Source organism: Leptodactylus fuscus, chromosome 2, assembly GCF_031893055.1.
Source record: "Leptodactylus fuscus isolate aLepFus1 chromosome 2, aLepFus1.hap2, whole genome shotgun sequence".
In the NCBI taxonomy this organism is placed as follows: domain Eukaryota; kingdom Metazoa; phylum Chordata; class Amphibia; order Anura; family Leptodactylidae; genus Leptodactylus; species Leptodactylus fuscus.
In genome coordinates, this window is record NC_134266.1 from 224,179,898 (window position 1) to 224,201,204 (window position 21,307).

The 21,307-nt window shown below is 43.8% G+C and overlaps 1 protein-coding gene across 2 annotated transcripts in view; it reads right to left on the reverse strand.

Moving 5' to 3' along the window:
* Positions 1–1,227: 1,227 nt before the first annotated feature.
* Positions 1,228–21,307, reverse strand: part of MBD6 (methyl-CpG binding domain protein 6) — a 36,198-nt gene continuing 16,118 nt past the window's right edge. The window contains exons 2-13 of one of the 2 annotated variants that reach the window (XM_075265714.1): positions 17,940–18,123; positions 17,449–17,585; positions 16,197–16,299; positions 15,743–15,911; positions 13,827–15,512; positions 12,631–13,328; positions 8,977–9,169; positions 8,575–8,753; positions 7,278–8,021; positions 5,351–5,403; positions 3,351–3,426; positions 1,228–2,867 (exon numbers count right to left, since the gene is read on the reverse strand). In XM_075265714.1, coding sequence (XP_075121815.1) covers positions 2,796–2,867; positions 3,351–3,426; positions 5,351–5,403; positions 7,278–8,021; positions 8,575–8,753; positions 8,977–9,169; positions 12,631–13,328; positions 13,827–15,512; positions 15,743–15,911; positions 16,197–16,299; positions 17,449–17,561 — 4,086 coding nt within the window. In that variant the 5' untranslated portion in view covers positions 17,562–17,585; positions 17,940–18,123 and the 3' untranslated portion in view covers positions 1,228–2,795. Of the gene's footprint in view, positions 2,868–3,350; positions 3,427–5,350; positions 5,404–7,277; positions 8,022–8,574; positions 8,754–8,976; positions 9,170–12,630; positions 13,329–13,826; positions 15,513–15,742; positions 15,912–16,196; positions 16,300–17,448; positions 17,586–17,939; positions 18,129–21,307 lie in introns of both variants that reach the window. The other variant, XM_075265713.1, reaches the window with a different exon arrangement.

The following is a 21,307-nucleotide window of genomic DNA, read 5'->3' on the forward strand; positions in this document are numbered from 1 at the left end:
AATACTAGTTACCATGATATAAAGCAGAATAAGAGACTGATCATGTCATGTGCACACGATACCATCACATTTCATGCGGCATATTCAGAACCAGATACAGATTAAAAAGTGTAGTTAAAAGGTTTTCATAAAAGTACATTAGATCTGATATGTAGAGATATATGCTCCATATTATTCAAGAGCCATTTATTATATATGTGACCCCTTCTAAAGGTTGTGGGATATCTCTTTCAGTGGATGCGGACTCAGATATCAAGCAATGCCTTAAAGGGGTTGTCCGGGACTAGAAAAACACGACTGTGTTCTTCCAGAAACCACAGCCTGGCCATGGATGGTGTCTGGTTTTGCAGTTCAGTTGCATTTATTTAGAGGGGTTATCCAGGATTAGGAAACTGAACTCCATTCCTCTTCTCAGGAGTGATGGGTACATAAATCCCCATTCACATGAATGCGACTGAACTGCAACATGGCCATGTGACCAATGTATGTGATGTCACTTCCTGTGAGGAGCAAGAGAAGCTTAGCATCATATTGCTGGAAAATCCCTTTAAGGAAAATATACTGCCTTAGGGCCCGTTCCCACGGAGTAAACGCGCGTGTATTTTGGCAAAATACTCGTTTAAAAAAAATAAATGTGTAAAAATAAGACTCCCATTGACTTCAATGACATTTTACACGTGTATTTTGACGTGTATTTTATATACGTGTAAAAGAAATGCCATTGAAGTCAATGGGAGTCTTATTTTTACACGTGTATTTTGCCAAAATACATGCGCGTTTACTCCGTGTAAATGGCCCCTTACCTCTCTCTCTTTTTTTTACCAATTAAAACTAGATGAGACATTTTTTTTTCTAATCTGCTTTCACTTTCTGAGTGCATGTTTTTTAATTCTATTTCCTGTACTTCAGGGGTCCCCATCCACCAATACAAGGACCAGGACCGGGAAGTTGGGTTTTTTTTTTTTTTTTGGGGGGGCAGCTTCAGTCTTGGCTGGATACTTTGGGCTAGCCACATTGCTATGGTAATGTGCGGTGACCTGTAGTTGCTAAGGATGTTGCACTACCTGATAGTTTACACATTACCATTGTGTAATGGCCTAGTGCGAAGTATCCAGCCTCGATGTCTAGTGATTTGCCAGGTCCACTCAGATGTTTGTGTCACGCAGACATCCCAGCGGAGAGCCTTCCCATCTACAAGTTGGAGCCCGCCTATAACCCACCCCCAAATGACCAAAGCCCCGCCATGTAAAAATGGTCTTCCTTGAAGCCGATCTGGTGCAAAAAATATGTGCTATAAAGATTGGTCAGAAGTCTGCTTTAGATATTCACTGGGATGTGAAAGAGTTTTCTATATATGCTCTGGTCATCGTGCAACTATCGAATGGTGATTCCTATATTATCCATATATAGAAGATACCTGTCATTGTCATCCTGCCTGTGCTATGTAAGAATAGGAAGTGTCAGACTATTATAAGACTAGAATAAAAAATAAATTGGAATACAGACTATGATGAAAAAAAAATTAAAATCACCACCAAAAATTCTTAAAAAAAACATAAGAGGAGTATTACAAAAAGGTAATTTTTCTGAAGACAAATTCTCTTTAAGTGATAGGGTTAGAGCTGCAATGCTATATACAACCTGTGAACAGGTCTAGCCGTATTTTTCTAGTCATGGACAACCACTTTAGAAGTTATGTTATATCCATGCTTTGGAAAGACACCCCCATTTCTTAAACATATACGTCAAATCCATAGGATACGGCATATATGCTTGATAGGTGTGGATCCTGTCACCTCTGTTTCACAGATTCAGCCTTCCCAATTGAATTCAATGAAGTGACATCATGCCTGGCCTCCTGCATTGAAGTCTATGGGAGTTGTGCACAAGTAGTGAAGTCTAACAGTGATGTGATTGTGTGTGTGATACCGTAAAGTTGCTGTAAAGTAAAACGTGGGCAAAAACTACCAAGCAACCAGAAAACCAACAAAGTCAATGAAGCAAAAGTACCCGAATGTGGGAAAAATATACACAAGATGGAGAATAAATAAATTAAAATAGTCTAATGGACAATACAAGGGCATGTGAGCGAAAGTGGATAATGCAGATTGTGCTTCTAGGAGTCTAGCAGTCACTTTATGGCTCATGTGTATTATAGCAAGTAGGTTTAGGCATCTAGTGGCCATCTACTTGGATTAAACAAGTCCCAGTATATATTATTAGCGATATGGCTGGCAGAGTATGCTGGGAGTCTTTCACCAATACCAACTGGGTAGCCACTAGGTATCTAGACCTAACCACAGTAGTTCTTCAGAGCCCAATTCTTGTTGTCATCTAAAATATTACTATATACATATGAGAATCTGGAAGTGGGGGAAAAAATGGCCTGCTCCTACCATAAAACCTTTAGAAACCGCAGAGATATGCCACCGCTCCCCCTCCTACAAATAAAAAGGGGGCAATTTAAATATCTAGAATAATATGTCAAAAGATATACATTTCATAACACAAGTGTTTCAATCTCATACATAGATCCAAATGATACAAAGTCCCAATACTAAAACACACTGAGCGGAGCTTACTGGGCCAGGTCAGTGCCCACACTGGAGAAGGAGAAGACAGTATACCCTAGTATCTCACCAGTGCCGCCTCTCAGGACACAAGATCATAAATAAAAGCTTTGCTATTAGCTAGCATGAGTGAAAAGAAAACGTGGCCTAGACCGGGGAGCAGGGAAGTGCCTTAGAACTGAAGATGATGGGTGATGTACTAAGAATGAACATAGGGAAATTCTTCTAAATGATCCTCCGCCGTCTGTTCTTGGCTGGTCGACCAGGGCGGTTCTGGCGAATAATGGGACGTTCAGCCTGGAAGAGAATAAAGGGCCGACATTTTATATAGATATGTATCTCATTTGTTAAGAAAAATAAATAAATCTAAACACTATGGAAAACCTATTACATTTTATTTATATCCTGCTACTATCAAACAAAAATATCTACATCTACATGTAACAATAAGTGAAAGATTTTCACCGGTCTCGGATTTGGTTCAATCTTTTAATAGATTCTTTGAAAGAAAAAAAAAAAAAGATCTGAAAGTGCCCCTTTGGTTTAGATAGAATTGGAGGTTTTCTCATCTGACCCTTCACCAATCAAAACTTATGAAATGTTAAATGATAGTTCCCCTTTAAAATAGGGTATCACCATGTAATAGCATTATGCAAGTCAGCGTAGACTCGTATGGCCAAAGATAATACGAAACAGATCCTTCATCTCTGGCAATATATTAGACATGTAAAAATATGTCCTCCTGTAGGAGATCTCTGGGTACACTGAAAAAGCTCTTACATTTAAACCATTGGCGGGATCCATAGTTGGCCATTTTGCAGGAACAGCTTCAATACGAGAACCCATCCTTTGGGAACTGCAACCACAAACAAGTGTGAAATTGTTAAAGTCGTAGTCTTGAGATGCTAGAATATTTTCCGTAGTCTCTGAAACAATCAAGTCTTAAATGTTCATACAGATCAGATGACTTAGATAGGTCATGGAGACCTCCTGACTCTCCCCATCAGCAAATATCAGGGGAAATAATCAGTGGATTAGTACAGAGATGAGTCTGCATGTGAATGGGGAAGTTCGGGGCATTCACACCGAGTAATGCGGCGCTGATTCTGCCACAATAACTCGCGTAAAAAACAGCGCTGCAAAACAGAAACCCATTGAGTTCAATGGGTTCCATTTAACGTACGTAACACATTGAAGTCAATGGGATTCTGTTTTGCAGCGCTGATTTTTACGCAAGTTATTGTGCCAGAATCAGCACCGTGTTACTCTGTGTGAATGCCCCCTTCACGTTCTTGAGGTTTAAGCGAGGGGGGGGGGGGAGATCCGCCAAATAAGGATGCTTTCAAAAATTGAAGTGTTAATGGTTTATTTTTGTCAATTAAAATGATGTTTAATGAACAAAATATTTGGTGTTCCCGCCCTTTGGAGGAGGAGTCCTGGAAGTGATGAGAGGAGCCCTGATCTCAATATCATCCAGTCTGTCTAGGGTTACATGAAGAGACAGAAGGACTGCAGCAAGCCTACATCTAAAGAGGATCTATGCTTAGTTCTCAAAGATGTTTGGAACAACCTCCCTGCAGAGTCCCTTCAAAAACTGTCTGCAAGTGTATCTAGAAGAATTGCTGATGTTGAAGGCAAAAAATAAGCACACCAAATATTGATATGATATAGATTTCTCTTTTGTTCTCTTTGCATTTGGTTAATTGCTATTAAAATTCTATTTCTGAAAGAATTATTGCTCTGTATTTTTTCCACAGTTGTCTAAAAGAGCAAGCATACGGTCTATGGTAATCTTAAGTGTATGGCCTGTTCTACAATACACCACTTGCTAGAACGGCAGGGGACGTATCCAAGACTTTATATTAATAAAATAGTAGCAGTTCTACGGAGCTAGGTGCAGATGGCTTTGTACACTCTAAGGCCCCATTCACACGGGGCACGGATGGCGGATTTTGATCCTGACGCGGGAAGAATATGGCCAAAATCAGCCTGCTGCGACTTCCAACAGTCGTTGCACTCCGGTTCGACGTAGGCCCAAATGAATGGGCCTAGACCGGAGGGTGCTGCTGCGAGGCGGACGCCGCGACTGAATCAGCCGCAGAATCCGCCTGAAGAAAGGGCAGCGCGCTTCTTTTTTCCGTGATTGGCAAAAAAAAAAAAAAAAAAAAGAGCGCTAGCGGTCTACATAGACTGCTATTGTGAGGAGGCCGATTATGATGTGGATTCAGCGCCAAAATCCGCCCCCTCTTTCCCCCGTATGAACGGGGCCAAGTGGCCAGGACAGCTATATTGTGACTGAGCCATTGCATAAAGCCATCTGCTTCTGGCTTCATACACTACATGGAGTAGAGGTCCTACTATCCCTCAGCTTCAGGTGTCCATGGGTAAACTTGAAACCTATTCCATGCAGATAATCAGGGACTTAATGTACTTTAGAACTGCAGAGGCTCCTGTAATCACAGACCCACAAACCAAATATGGTTGCAGGTTTGGGTAAGTTATCTACCGATTTTTCCTCAGCAAGTTGAAAATAAAAAGGGGTGTAGTAACTAGATTCCTGATTATTTCTATATTGTAGGTTATAAATGGCAATGAGCATTCATTTGTTAACTGAAGATTAGAAGCTTGAATTTACAAACTAATGCGTATATCTCTAAACGGTCTTATAGTTGGTCACTGGAGGTACATGACAATCCTGGTAAATTACAATCTAAGCATTAACTGACAAGTCTGTATGTATACAGCATAGCTACATATGTCATTATTACAATCTAACTTACTTTTGGCCTCTTCTTCTTCCTCTGCGGGAGCGTTTCAGCAGCTGGGGTGGCACCTGACGGGCGAAGAACAGTTCAGTTCCACAAATTATTCACATTTCTAAATATTCTCTTTTCTCATTTTGTTATGTAACTAGCCAATAAGCCCCACATTAAGCAGCAGAGCAATGAAAGCTTTCTAAAATAAAGAGTTGTTCTGCAAAAATGTCATGTTTGGAATGTTAACTCCATACAGAACATCAGAAATTAGGGTCCCTGCATACGGTGTAAACGCGCGTGTATTTTGGCAAAATACACGTGTAAAAATAAGACTCCCATTGACTTCAATGACATTATACACGTGTATTTTGACGTGTTTTTTTTTTTACATGTGTAAAAATAAAAATGCCATTGAAGTCAATGGGAGTCTGATTTTTACACGTCTATTTTGCCAAAATACACACGCGTTTATCCATGTGAAGGGGCCCTTAGTTTGTAAATACTGATGAAGTCACTGGCATTGGCCCAAAGAGGTCCGTCCGCAAACTACGTCGTGAACCATTTTCCGATTATGCTATACAATGGATTCAACATTTCAGACTTTCCCATAGACATTTGTGTTCAGTTGGCGCTCACGGGAAACACAAGATGGAGTCAGGGGCAAACATTACTAGGTTCTGCTGAGAATACTATAGAGGCATCATTCATATAGATAAGACACCGTGCTCTACCGGATCAGAGAAACCATGGATGCTGGCAGTGACCAATGGATCCCATTAACTTATAATATGGACCATTGGTTTCCCACAACATGCTTGTTGTTGTGACATGAAGAATAGCACTGTGTGTTATGTTAATATTCCCACCAAATATTATAAAATCTCCGATGGAAGCAAAGCCGTAAAGGGCTGTCTAAAATTACTAATCATATGGACAGCCTAAACCATGACATACAAGAGATCAGACTACAACTATATATTACATGTATCAATTCAGAAAAATATTAAACCCTATGTACCATTACTATGTCCTGGTGGTCAACACCAGTCGTCCTTTATTTACTTTGTCTTATAGGATAGCATCACCTCTGAAGTCAGTGACTGGCTGCCGATGTTATGCAGATATATGACCCATTACCAGAAAAGCACAGGCACCGGATTAATGGGGGATTTATAGGCAAGTGGTGTTTTGTTTTTTGTTTTCTTTAATATAACATTTTATATTTATTTCTTAAATTCTCAGACAATCCAATCTTGGACGGCCCCCTTCTATTACCAATGGTCCTCACTTGCTGCTGCAGTAACAATAAGCACTTACACTGCACCATGACATGTGCAAAAGGAGGTACTTAAAGAGGACCTTTCACCATATCTGGGCACAGGCAGTGTTATATACTGCCAGAAAGCTGACAGTGCGCTGAATTCAGCGCACTGTCGGCTTTCCCGATCCATGCCCGGTGTAAAGCGCTATCGGTCCCGGTACCGTAGCGCTTTACAGTCAGAAGGGCGTTTCTGACCATTAGCCAGGAACGTCCTTCTGCCTCGCGGCGCCAATCGCGCTGTACTGTGGAGCCGGGAGGAACTCCCCCCTCCCTCTCCTGATAATACTCGTCTACGGACGAGCTGTGTGAGCAGAGGGAGGGGGCGTTCCTCCCCGCTCCACAGCACAGCGCGATTGGCGCCGCGAGGCAGAAGGACGTTCCTGGCTAATGGTCAGAAACGCCCTTCTGACCATAGAAGAGCTACGGTACCGGGCCGTAAGCTTTTCACACCGGGCACAGATCGGGAAAGCCGACAGTGCGCTGAATTCAGCGCACTGTCAGCTTTCTGGCAGTATATAGAACTGCCTGTGCCCAAAAGTGGTGAAAGGTCCTCTTTAAGAATAAAGTGGACTCTCTAAATACGACAATAGTACATAAACACTATACGTGCTTATTTTATTCAATACATACTTCCACCTCCTGCTCCCTTGGCTGTTCTGCTTCCTCATGCCAATGATGTGTAAATGGAGGGATTCCCAGCACCGGTTGTGTGATTTCCTGGCTCTGTCCTGCTTCCTCTCCATCATTCTGCGAGGTATCTTCCCCATTATATCTCCAGTAAGAGTGCCTGGTGCTGGATAACCTATCACCACGTGGCCGACGACCATAAGATCTCTCAGCTCGAGATCGACCGTTAAATCTGTAGCCTCGCTCTTTGCCCTTAGAAAGATCCATTTCAGGAAGATTTACTGCGTTGGGTGGGTGAGGGGAACCCATCCATGGGAGAATGTTTTGGGAAGCCCCGTTGGGGATCTCAGAGGGAATGACAGAATCAGCCAGCAGCCTGCACTTTTTCAGTGGAGATGCTTCTGGTTCTGTCTCTGAGGCAGAAGGGTCCATTGACTGGGGTAATGTGTCTGTTCTTGGGGGGTCAGAAGGTGTGTCTGGAGGAAGGTCAGTGCGGACTGGTCCCTGAAAAGGGGGGCCTTTGGGGATGGGGCTGGATTCAAAGGCACTTGAAGAGTTGGAGACAAAAGAACCAGGCCGCGAAGGGGTAAGCGGCAAAGCTTGAGACTTGTTAGTATCAGCTCGTTGTGAGGCAAAACTTGAGTCCAAAGCCTGCTGAGAGTTTGATGGGATTTGAGATGTGGGTGTAATACAAATTTCTGGGTGGGGCGATTGGGTGACTTCTTTCTCTGATGTTGATGAATTGTTCTGTGGTAAGAAAGAGGTTATCGAATTAATAGAAATGTTGAGAATGACAAAACAGCTATTTAAAAGGGGGTTTCCAATACCACCCAATTCCACAAAATAAAAATAAAAAAAACAGATTCCCAAGCACAATGGTGATCTTGGTGCACACAGCTTGTTGTTGGTCTGATTCAGGGAATATTTGTTTACGAAGCTCCACTCTAAGATCACAATTCCCATAAAGCTTTGCATGCCGTAAGCGTCATATAGTGAGCTGCTCCCCACAAGGACTTGTGCCTGGTCCATACATGCTTGGAACAAGGAAAATACAGTGGGGACACAATCAACTCAGCTATCCTCAAAACAGAATGTCACTAGTGATGTCCCCTCTTAGCTCATGTCATTGGTGTAGGTAATGTCAGGTCATGTGACAGCCAGATCAGAGAATGGGGGCACTTTTGAAACTGCAAATATTTAACAAACTTACTGTATAGCAGACCAAAAAAAGATTACTGGAGAAAACCCCGTTACTATCAAAAATCGTGAGAATAAAATAACAATAAGAAAAAGGAGTTACCTGGTTGTTACCGCGCTGTCCTTGCAAAAGAGACTGTCCTTGGAAGAACTGCATTCCCAGACCCCCCGGGAGAGATGGTAAAAAAGCCTGCTGGTTTTGTAGCAGGGCCTGTGCCCCCAAGAGAGACTGGAGGCTTCCCATCTGGGCACTTGTGCTAGTGTTCAGCGCTGCGAGATCCCCTGTAGGTGGACATGATTTTTTGGTGGCGTTTTTTTTAACAGCTAATACATGCTTTATAAATTCTTAATATTTTATTAAGAATACAATCCTCTAACAATATCATTTTTCTTTTCAGATCACTTGCTCTAAAAATATAAATCATAAAATCAACAAAACATACAAATACCCAAACGCAGGAGTAGGGATATCATAGAAACATCATCTGTAGCTATTCGTTCTTACCTAACAATCCAGCAGTCAGCAATGGGTTTAGCAGAGGTGGCATCAGAGTATTAAGCCTGCCAGGTGCTTGCGGCTGTTGGAGGTGGAATGGGCTGTGTGGTTCGGACGGAGGGAGTTTGCCCTCAGATAAGGCAGGTGAGTTAGTGGTTGTAGTAATGGAGCCAGATCCAGTACAGGAGGTATTGATAATGCTCTGAAACCGGAAAAGAAATAAAACTCAACGTTTAATCTAAATTTGTCATCATTTTAATATAGTTCATAAAGAGCTTTTCTGGTTTTATGTCAATAAATCCCAAACATGATATAAATGAAAAGTTCTGCAACTCCCTCACAAACTTGTGTGTATGAGTACATGTATGTACATAAACACACACCACACACTATACATCTCCTCTCTGAAGTCTACATTACATACATCTAAGGCCTGGTTCACATCTGCATTCGGTATTCCACTCGAAGAGTCCGCATGGGGTCCCCCCAAACGGAATACCGATCGCATTGACAAGTGGTGAGTAGTGAATGCACACAGACCCCATAGACTATAATGGGGTCTGTGTGCTTTCCCCGCGGTGTCTGCACGTGACATGCAGACAGGAGAGTAGTTCAAGAAGTACTTTTCTGCCCGCATGTTCTGTATGGAAAACACATGGACCCCATTATAGTCTATGAGATGAGATCCGCGCTTGCCAATATGTTCGGTATTCCGTTCGGGGGAGTCCCCATGTGGAATCCCCAAATGGATTACCGATTGCAGATGTGAACCAGGCCTAACTCTCACTAACAGCTCAAGGTGGGTTCACACCAGTGCCCGATCTTCGTTTTCAGGTTTCCATCTTCTGTTGGCAGAAGACGGAAACCTGGCAGACAGTGTCCAGCCGTAAGCGCCTTGTGCTCTCCGCAGTGAAACCATTTTTTTTTTTTTTAACCAGACAAGTCCTGCATGTCCGACTTTGTGTCCAGTTATACAAAACCTGGTTTCGCCGTGGAGACCACAAAACGCTCACCGGCGCTCACGGCCGGACACTTTCCAAACCCATTTAGATGAATGGGTTTGAAAAGTGACTGCAGATTTCCGTCTCCTGTCCAGTTTTAGGCAGGAAACGGAAACCTACAAAACGGAGACCGGGGCGCAGATGTGAACCCACCCTCACTTTTTTTTTTGATACTTTGAGCAGTAAAAATAAAGAAAATAAGAATAAAATTGGGAACTGGATATAAAGTTAACAAAAATAAATTTTTTTTTTATTTTTAGCCAAAATTGCCCACCCCTACTTGAAGTGAACGGGGAATCAAAACTAAGCAAAACATTTCAAGTAGTTCTCTCTCACTAGAACAGGGAGCCCTGAGCACTCTTTCTGAATGGAACGGTAGTGGGCATGTGTGAACACCACTTGATTTACTTACATGGGACTGACTGTACACTGTACTTAGTTGTTTCAATCAGTTCCATACAGGTAAATGAAGTGGTTGTCACACATGCACACAGGGTACTTCGGGTGCCCTGGTCTCATGATGGCTGGGGAAGAGGTTCCCAGTGGATGAACCACAATGAGCAGACTCATTCCCTATCCTGTAGAGGAAAAATGTTGCTCTTGTGAAAAACCCTTTAAAGCGGCTCTATCAGCAAAATTATGCTAATAGAGCCCCACATATGCGTGAATAGCCTTTAAAAAGGCTATTCAGGCACCTTAAATGTTATATTAAACCCCGGTCCCATTTTTAAATAAAAGCATTAAAACATATATGCAAAACTTACAAGAACGTGCACCATGGGCGGGGATAAACGATGCGACGTCAGCTTCGGGCACGCCTGCCTCTTCTGTCTTCTTGTAGTAACGCCCTCTGGTTTTGAGTCTTCTTCTGACTTCTTCTCTTCAAATCCCGTGCCTGCGTAGTAGTGCTTCCCTCTGAAGCGCTACTGCGCAGGCTCACTCGCGAACTGCCATTAAGTAAAATGGCGAGTGAGCCTGCGCATTAGCGCTTCAGCGCGAAGCACTACTACGTAGGCACGGGATTTGAAGAGAAGAAGCTGCCCGAAGGCGTGCCCGAAGCTGACGTCACATCATGCATCCCCACCCATGGTGCACGTTCGGTAAGATCTGCATATATGTTTTAATGCTTTTATTTAAAAACGGGAGCGGGATTTAATATAAGATTTACGGTGCCTGAATAGCTTTTTTAAAGGCTATTCACGCATATGTGGGGCTCTATTAGCATAATTTTGCTGATAGAGCCCCTTTAAGCATGTAATATATGTTGTGAGTTGTAATAAATACACAATTTAATAACTGGTTTTCATTTTCATAACTAATGTTCTGTGATGCAAAGACATGGTGTTTAATTGTACATGCATTCACAGAACTAATGGAGAAACTGTACGGACTGAAGAATTGCATCCATATACTCGCTGTTTCGATCTGCTGGATCTCTTCAGCACAGCCTGGTCTATAGTCTCTCACTCTGCCAAACTAGTATCCCTACGCTGTGCTGAAGAGATCCAACAGATCGAAACAGCGCTGTCCACAGCTGGGAATCTGTTCCTTTTGGAATAGAAATACTAGTTTGGCAATAATCCCGCATTATGTTATTAGGCGTATTGAAAAAAAAGTCATGTATGATGTTAAAGAGGACCTTTCACCACTTTTGGGCACAGGCAGTGTTATATACTGCTGGAAAGCTGACAGTGCGCTGAATTCAGCGCACTGTTGGCTTTCCCGATCTGTGCCCGGTGTAAAGAGCTTACGGTGCCGGTACCGTAGTGCTCTATGGTCAGAAGGGCGTTTCTGACCATTAGCCAGAGACGTCCTTCTGCCTCGCGGCGCCAATCGCGCTGTGCTGTGGAGCGGGGAGGAACGCCCCCTCCCCCTGCTCACACAGCTCGTCCATAGACGAGCATTATCAGGAGCGGGAGGGGGAAGTTCCTCCCCGCTCCACAGCACAGTGCGATTGGCGCCGCGAGGCAGAAGGACGTCTCTGGCTAATGGTCAGAAATGCCCTTCTGACCATAGAGCACTACGGTACCGGCACCGTAAGCTCTTTACACCGGGCACGGATCGGGAAAGCCGACAGCGCACTGAATTCAGCGCACTGTCAGCTTTCCAGCAGTATATAACACTGCCTGTGCCCAGAAGTGGTGAAAGGTCCTCTTTAAGGGAGGCTGTCCTAAGAGACAGCAAACAGAGGCACTGTTTTCCTAATCTCATGTTGGAAAACAGATTTGCCTTTCTATAGTCTGGCATTTGTCAAAAACCTAGCCATGATCTCTTTATTGTGGCCAAGTTATCTTACATACATGTAGTGTCCCTGCCTGATAACATGTTTACAGTAAAGACATAACGGCGGGATTTCTGAGAAGCGTCAGACCATACAAAGTTCCTGCATTCACATATCCATTTGCAACCATTCAAGACAAGAGACTGTTACCGCTAAGGAGAGGACAGAAAATCTTAAAAAAAAAAAAAAAATTATTTATATTTGCAAACACGTTTAACTTCTAATAGTGATAATAAAACCTTTTAACGTGCATCATTAATTTTTTTGCCCCAAACCAAAAATTGATCATAACAGGAGCTTACAGAGTACAGATTTATTGAAGACCATGTAAAATGTACACAAACATTCAGGGCTCCATAACAGAAAAAAAATCCATCTTACCTGTCCAGGGCAGGCAGAGGAGTCAACAGCCCCAAGACTGGCAGCCAGTAGTGCTGAATTCAAAGCCATGAGGGCTGGAGAGGCAGAGACAGGTGGGAAGAGCAATGGTTGAAGAGTGTTTTCAGAGAACGTCTCAGGCAAGGTGAGTGGTGTCTCATTTTTCTCAGTTGTGTCATTCTGCGGATTAGGCAAAGAGTCCAACAAAGGTGCAAGGGATGACAAGAGGGCGCTCTGCTGTTGGTTTTGTGGTGGCAGATCGAGCTGCGGTAGCCCAAGCCCTCCCAGTGGTAAAAGAGGATTTTGCAGTAAAGATGCCATTAATAAAGCCTGCACAGCATTGGAGTCAGGGTCACCCATGGCAGAAGGTAATGTCATAGGTGGGTTTTGGAGTCCCAATAGGCCAAGCTCTGCACTACTCAATAAAGAAGAGGAAAGTAAATTGAGCAACCCTTGGTTAAGAAGCTGTTGGTGTTGATTCAAGCTGAGCGAAAGTGGCAATGATCCCAGCAATGCTAAATTTAATAGGGCAGGGGTAGAAAATGGCATGACATGCTCTTGTCCCAAAAATGAGAAGCTATCCCCAGCACCAGTCAGAGAACATGGCAGCTCATTGTTGCCATCTACAACATTGCTCTGGTGCAGGTTAGGGAGAGGAGATTTTGGTACTGGAGATTGACTGGGTCGGCCAGAAGAGGATGCTAGAACAGAAAAAAAAAATAGAATTATGCAGGTGACAACATCACATACACTCAAGTGCTTTAAGAGGGAAATCCCACATGAAATAAAAATACAACAGGGGATACCATGTGAAACTACAAGAAATAGTAAGTTACCCAACAGTAAAAAAAAAAAAAAAAAAAAAAAAAAAGATTAGTAATGAAGGATGAGAAAGTCTATTAACTTCTGTGGTAGCGCTGACGTCACAGAGGCCAGGGAAGGTGCAACGGAGGTGAAAGGAGGAGATGGGGTGTGAGGATCCTGACTTTATGCACTAGCTCTCCTCCCCGTGACTGCAAAATGTGAATTTGCACATTGAATAAATGTACTAGAATAAATCATAGAACTAGTGTTGTAACATTACACAGCATTGGACACCAAATGAGATGCTCTGTCAGGTCCAGGTGTTGGCTTATGGGGCAAAATGATTGTGACAGGTTCCCTTTAAATGAAATAAAAACAATGTGTTCAAAACTTACGTGGATTTGCGTTAGTGGGTGTAGATGGTAACTTCAGTGGTAAAGAAGTCCCTGAGTTCTGCTCTGTAGAAGTCTGGACTAGCTGGCCTACAAGGCCAAGAAGATGGTTGCTGATATCCTGGGAAGCTGGAGACAGGTTTGGAGTTTTGCTTTGGCTTGGGGACTCCTCTACTGATGATCGAGGCATTTGAAGAGAAGGGGGAACGTGACCAGAAATAGAGTGTGAATGGATGGCTTTGGATCTTCCCATGTCTTCCTCAAGCTGCCCCCCAGTTCCTGTTAACTTGGAACAAGAATTCAATTTGGAGAGTCCACTGGGACTAGTAGGGTTGTGCCCACTAACATCCTGAGGACTTGCATCAGGGCCTGGAGAATTCCTTTGTCTTTTGCGCTTCACCAATAAATCCCTTTTCTGGGAGTGAGTCCTGCTGGGAAGGGCCCGACCGTCTTGAGTAACAGTTGCAGAAAGCAAAGTATTGGGATTCAGCACTCGGCTGGGTAAAGTGCTAGGGGCTGTGGCTTCAGGTTTGGTTTGATTAGCCATTTGGGCCTTTGCAGCTGCTGTAAGAAGGCTGCTAGCAGGAAATGAAGCATTAGCTTGCTGACCCAATATGCATCCGAGGGGAAAGCCCAGTAAGCCTTGCGCTGCTCCCAAAGACACCGGTGGTGCTGTTTTATTGCTTTGGTGGGTTAAGGCATGGCTGGCATTTGAAGAGGATCCCAGTTGGGCCTGCCCAAAGGGTGGGAGGCCTTCAAGTATTGCTTTTGGACTGTGGGGCACAGAGCGCTTAGGGGAGCTGACAGGTCGTGGAGATCTTGAGCTTGACCTTATGGGGGCAGGAAAGTGCTCAGAGGAGGCTGATGAATGGCGGGAACGCTGAGGGGAGGGCTCCACACTGCCAGCTGGAGAAGAAATGGAGGACATAGAGGACCTAGTAGTAGAGGGAGATGTGAGAGCGCCACTACGAGTGAATGGAGAGAAAGGAGGGGGTAGGGCTGTAGATGAATGGTTGCCTGGGTTGTTTTCTGAAGCGGGGTGAGGGTTCATTAAGGGAACCTGAGACTGAATTAAAGGGGGAGAGTTCAATACATGGTGCTTTGGGCTAGGTGGCCTGCAGCTGTTAGAGTCTAAAATACCCAGTGGATCTTTTTCAGGAAAGACAAACTGTCGCCGTGAGCCTTGAATAGATTCTTCAAGCGTCCGATTGAAGTTGCCACCTGGCACAAAACTACAGGAATTAAGAGCTAATGGTTTGGGGGACAGGCCTGAAAGTTCTTGACTGCATGAGGGGTAGGAAGGCCGATTTTGGGAAGACTTAACTTGTGTAAAAGAACTGGTACACAGCTCATGAGATATGGCTTGTGGAGTCCTTGAAAACACCTCGTAATTACCATTTGATGGCACTGGTGGACAGTTCCTTAAGGCATAGGACTCACCAAGAAGAGTCCCATGCTGCCTGGATAAGGCGGGCCGCTGACTGGATCGCAAGTCAGAGTACCTTTCTCCAGGGTGTGAAGTGAAAGCATCTGATTTGTGATCCAGGGGTTTCTCCAAGTGGTGAGCAGGCATGTTGTGGGCCTTTTCCATCATCAGTTTGGTGAAGATGTCAGGATCCAGGGAACAAGGGTGTTGCCCCATCTTTGGGCTGGTGGATGTTGCATTAAAGTTCTGACTTGAGCCACATCCTGTCAAATGAATAGAGTAATAGTAAGAAAAACAGCAAAATGTTAAAACTGCCTAGACACCTCCCACACTCCCATGTAAGTGGATGCAAGTAGTAAAGTGCCAAATGTACAAGATACAATCAGAACTATAAGATAATAACTAAACACTGTGCTAGATATGGATAATATACTGGGAATAGTAACAATACGGCTAACATATGAGTGTGTATGCATCATAAATTTGTGTTTACCAGCAGCTTGACTTTGTAGTGCAAGGGGTGTACTCTCAATGCTTTTGTACAGAGTTGCAAGGGCTACGATTTTCCTACGATGGTTACAGAGTTTGGTCATGTCCTCTTCAGCCTTTACGTCTTCCGCGCTACGCCGTTTCACCACTGCTCTTGGGTCAAAGTTAAAAACCTGCAGGAGGAAAGAACATCATACATCACCCCACATACATTTTGGTCATGATGGAAGGATAAAACTTACAGAAATGTCTCCTCTGTTTTACTTATCGCTATGTAAACCAATATACAGTTTGTAAGGACTGGTGCTAAAATCATAGTGACCCTTGAGAGGTCCAAACTAGTGACACCAAACAGAGATCTTACTAATCCCTACAGAAACCAAAGAGCGCATGGTGTCCTCCATCTCCAAAATAGTGTTGCATGCAGTCTCTGTCACAGACAAACACAGAACACTTACCTTATAGATGTTCAGGGGACACTCCAGCCCACACTTACAAGTTCCATCAGTTACTAGATAAGTCCGCAACTGATCCATAGAGGTAAGAATTGTACCACTTGGACTGCAATACAAAAAAGGCAAATTTTAAAGTTTTTCATTTTGTCTTTTGCAAACCTACAATACTACTTCTAAATGAAAGTGATGACTAAAATATCATCTGTGAAGATCTGCAGTGTTAGGCATAGGGGTAGAGAAACACAGCAAGATAAAAAAAAACTAATTATAGAACAGTATAAATAAAGAAATGGGAAAAAAGTCTGTAAGACAAGTAGATAAAGAAAATGTTAGACTTGACCCTTACACTGTTCCCTTGTTATATCTCTTCCTCTTTTCTACATCTGCTGTAGAACGCCTCCTCCTTGGTTTTGGTGATGTTTATTAGTGACCTCCTGGTTGGATGCTACAGCCACCGCTCTTACAGACAGTAGGGGCTCAGTGTAAAGAGCCAAGTGCACGTCTGCGTGTCTGGCAGACATTGGAGCACCTGCGGGAGTGGTGCCCACCAATATACTGGTTCTTTTGGACAATGACCCTTTCACTAAAGCCATCAATGAAGGGTATGTCTATAAAGGTCTGCACTACTCAGGTCTGTTAGCAGTTCTACATAGTCAGTACTGCTGACACAGCAACTTTAACCATTGTGAGAAGGGGACAGGCAAAGTGTTGGGAGTCCCGGTATATCTCCCCTAGGATACTGACCTATGTGTGGTCCAATGTGGGCCATGAGTAGGCCTCAGCCCCAATTGTGTGTCCTGGGCTTGTTAGTGGGCCATAAAAGGCTTCAGATCCTGAACTTCAGGGCAGATCCTGGGAGCCAGAGGAAGTGCCTGGGTTGTCCAGGAATACTGAGAGTCTGGTGAGACTTAACTGTGCTATTTTGTTGTGATTTTGTTTTGTTCGTGGGGCTCTTACAGAAGCCACACATATAGCAAAACTTATCATGTACTAGTTAGAGCTCGGACGAGCAGGAGTTTTGTTTTTGCCTGAAGTTAAGGGTGTATTTTATTTTGCTTATTTTTGTACATGAAGTGAAGGTTTATTTATTTACTTTGCTATTTTTCAAATAAACCTCTTTGCACCAGTTTTTGTGTTCCTGCCTCTGACTGGCTGGGTCTGCTCCATTGCTGCTACTGAGCTACCTACCCCACACCATCTACTGCAATGTGCAGCAAGCACTCTACTTCACTCATACCAATTGAAAGAAACTTACCTGACATACACCACTGTGCCTGGCTCCACCCTCCTTTGCCAACCAATGGGCACTTGGACCACCGGGACCCCTCCATAGTTATCTCCTCCTCCACTTTCACTGCCGCCATTCATTTTGTTCTCTCTTCTCTCTTGTACCTGCCATATCAAAACGTAACATCACAAACCATCTCCAAAGGTTTTCAGTCAAATATAAAGATGTAAGACTGTCCATCTGTTAGCAAATCATATGGTATTTGTGATCAGGCTCATTCTTAAGGACTTCACGATGGGAAAAATTTCACTACGGAAATATTCCACCACTGTACGTATGACACAAATATCTATTGGTCAACTATAGTAGTTGTGCCCTATGGACATGAATTTGTCCTGACTGCTCTACTCAGTCATGCATAAGTGTTTGCAGAGTGTCAGCACATGGAAGTATTGTTCTCAAATCCTTAGCTACAGAAGGATTTAAGTATCATTGCAGCCTGAACACATGCACTCTACCTGCTCATCGCGGCACAGTACGGGCGTTAGGTCTGCATGCGATCCTCACGGCCCAGCATGGCGCAGTTACTGTGTGTCAGGTTCCCGTGGTGGGAATAGGCAGAGAGTTGGGTCCTCTTCACCTGCTCCCTTAGTGTTCCTTTGGAGCTGCGAGACGTCTGCACTAGAATTGCTAGGGGTCCATCTTTTCTGAAGAAAACAGGTTAAAAAAAAAAAAAAAAAAAAAAAAAGGAAAGATTTTTAATTCTTTGGGCAAAAACAAGATTAAATTATGTTTTCAATATACAAGTCACATATAAAACTAAAGTTCTCTGCACACTTTGGACCAAGTGCCGTAAAATCTGTGCCCACCATTACAACTCCCCACCACGAAAAGAAGTGATGTCCCACGTGATGTCGGCTGCTCTGCATAACAAAGGTGTCATATGCTATTTTAATTAACCCAATACTCACCTCTAACGCTGCATTTAGTTTGCACGGTTACAATTGTCTTGAGCCACTCATACCTATGACTTCATAAGCATTATAAATGGCTATGCAGGCGGCAGCCTCAATATCATATTTATCACATGGTCCGAGAAGCAGCCATACACAGAACTGGATGCGATAACCTCCCCCTGCCCTCACCCAGCTGATTACTGACAGATCTCCATTAAACCCCCCTGCAGAAACATCCGGACAGGAGCCTGTATTGTGGACTCAAGCAGAGAGCCCAAGGCTGTTTCCGCTGCCATATTGGCTTTGGCTGTAATAAGGGAGCAAGGTGCTTATGTCAGTGTATAGTGTGACTGCACAGACAGGGCTGGGAGTGGGTAAGGGGGAAGAAAAAGATTATCCTCCACACTCTCTCGCCTCCAACCAGATGAAATAACCAGGACAAAGAGCCTGCCAGCCAGTAAATTGATATTTATTACCCTCAGGAAGAATAGCAGTCATTCCCACAAGACAGAAAAGGCATCTGGAGGAGGAGTCGGGAAGGAGGGGGTCAGCCTGAATTAACCCCTCACCACCCAGAGAAATTTATTACCTTTACTTCATACACTGGCAGATTATGGATCAGCCAGGCTTCACCACAGTGCACTTTCACTTTCACACTACAACTTTCCATGCTGCACATCCTCAATGGACGTCGATATGTTCCCATTATGGAAGAATTTAGAAATGATGTCAGCAGTGCAAAAAGGATGTACAGGAATGTGGACGTTCAATCAGAAGGGAGAAAAAAACAGGGCTATGGGAATGCGAGAAGTGACAAAGGTTATTATGGGGACAGGGCTTTTGGAAAGTATCAGTTACAACAAATGGGTACATCACGCCAAGTCTGTGCAGCAATGGAAGTGCGAGGACATGGCTTGTGGGTGTGTGCCCATTAGATGTTTAATGCTCTATTTTTGTTGTGGATTTTCTGCAGGACCTTTTCTACCAAGAATACACAGGAGGTCACTTTTTGGAAAACTTGCAGTACATCTGTATGAATAAAGTCTTAAAAGGACCTTTCACCACTCCAGTTCTTAGCATTTGGTAATAGGTGCTGCTTCACTGATTCCAGAAAAGGTGGAATTTTTTATCTAGCCCCCCCCCCCATAGTCCCTGAGCAATCAGCGCAGTTAGTTTTGATGCCTGATATTTTTCTTAGGCTCTGTACAGTGTCAAAAGGGCGGAGTCAGGCAGGGGGTGTGACTCAGAGCTCCAATCAGAGGCGGCCAGTGTAAAAGTTCAGAATGACACCCCTTGTCTGCTCCTGCCTACCTGACAGTAGAAAGCCTAAATAGCATATCAGAAACCAAAACGAACAGCAATCATTGCGAAGGAAAGGTGGGGGCTAGAGAAAAAATTCCAAATCTGCAAGAATCTGTGAAGAGCCACCTAATAATGCAAAGAGCTGGACAGGCAAACAACCTCTATTAAAAAAAAAATTTTTTTTTTTACAAAAATTGAAGTAAAATTTGCAACAAAAGCAGCTGCGTTTTCCACAACATGGGGCCTCATCCTTAGGCTAAGGCCCCACGCTGCAGAAACACAGCTTTTTTTTAATGCAGATTTTGTTGTGGTATTTTGAGCCAAAGCCACGAATGGCTACAAGTGGAACGGGAGATAAATATAAAGTACTTATACTTCTACCTTCTGTTCAATCCACTACTGAGTTTGGCTTCAAAAAACCAACAACAAAATAAGCTGCGTAAGGCCTCATTCACATGGGGCATGGAACCGCGTATTTTGGGCCTGATTCTGATGCAAGAAGCCGCCTCAGAATAGGACCAAAATACGCCTGCCGCGACTATCTCGGCTTTCCACTCCGAAGTAGGCCCAAATGAATAGTCCTAGTTCGGAAGGTACTGTCGCAAGGCAGATGCCGGGCCTTTTTTCCGTGAGCCGGAACATACCACTCACGGGAAAAAGGAAGCTAGCGGTCTACATAGACCACTATTGTGAGGGGGCAGATTCTGAGGTGGATTCAGCGTCAGAATCCGCCCCCTTTTGCCCCATGTGAACAGGCCCTTACTACAACATGGGGCCTTAGCCTTAAAGGGGTTGTCCCATCACAAGGATCCTATCTATACTGCTAGTTTATGTGAATTTAAGATTTTTCCTAAATGCATTGCTTTAACAAAACTGCTTTGTTTGGTCGCTATCTTAATTTATTCACTTCATTGTTTACACTCCGTTTCTATGGCCCTTGGGATTATCTGCTCATTTGTCAAGTGATGTAGATGCCTGCTCTCAGGGGAGAGGGAGGGGCTGGGAGCAGCTCTGAGCTGTTTGAGAAGCTCCGCTACTTAAATGACACAGATAGGGGAGGTGAGAGCTCCGGGATTTCTGAGCTCTTATCAGTCGGTTTAATTGAATTTGGCTGATAAGGGATGGAATCCGTTACCTCTATATGTAATGCAAACTGACTCAAATCCAGCTCTGCTACATCAGCTTCACACTCTGGTAATTCATTTACAACCAATCCTGTGCAAGTGAAACCCCGCCCATCTATGTGCCAAGAGAAGCAGGAAGTGAAGAGAGCACAACAGCCTGCAGGTTAGTGAACAAGCGTCATGGGAATTCCCCTTTAAGGGGTTTTCCAATGACTTTCTGGCACTTCACCAATAAGTTGGCTGACTGGGCCACTGCACCACCAAAAAAACACCATCTCACATACAATGGACTTTAGAGGAGCCCATGGTAACTTGAAATATGCAATATATATTGCCACATAAAGTCCAGATCAGCAGAAGGTGTGATTGGCCAGAAGATCCAGCCGATCTACATGGTCATATCACTAGTACAGGTGTTTTACCTGTGAGGTGGATGCTCGGATTACTGTGTGGTAGCGCCTCTCTAAAGTGCAATGCGGTTCTGTAGAGTACAGCACATGTGTC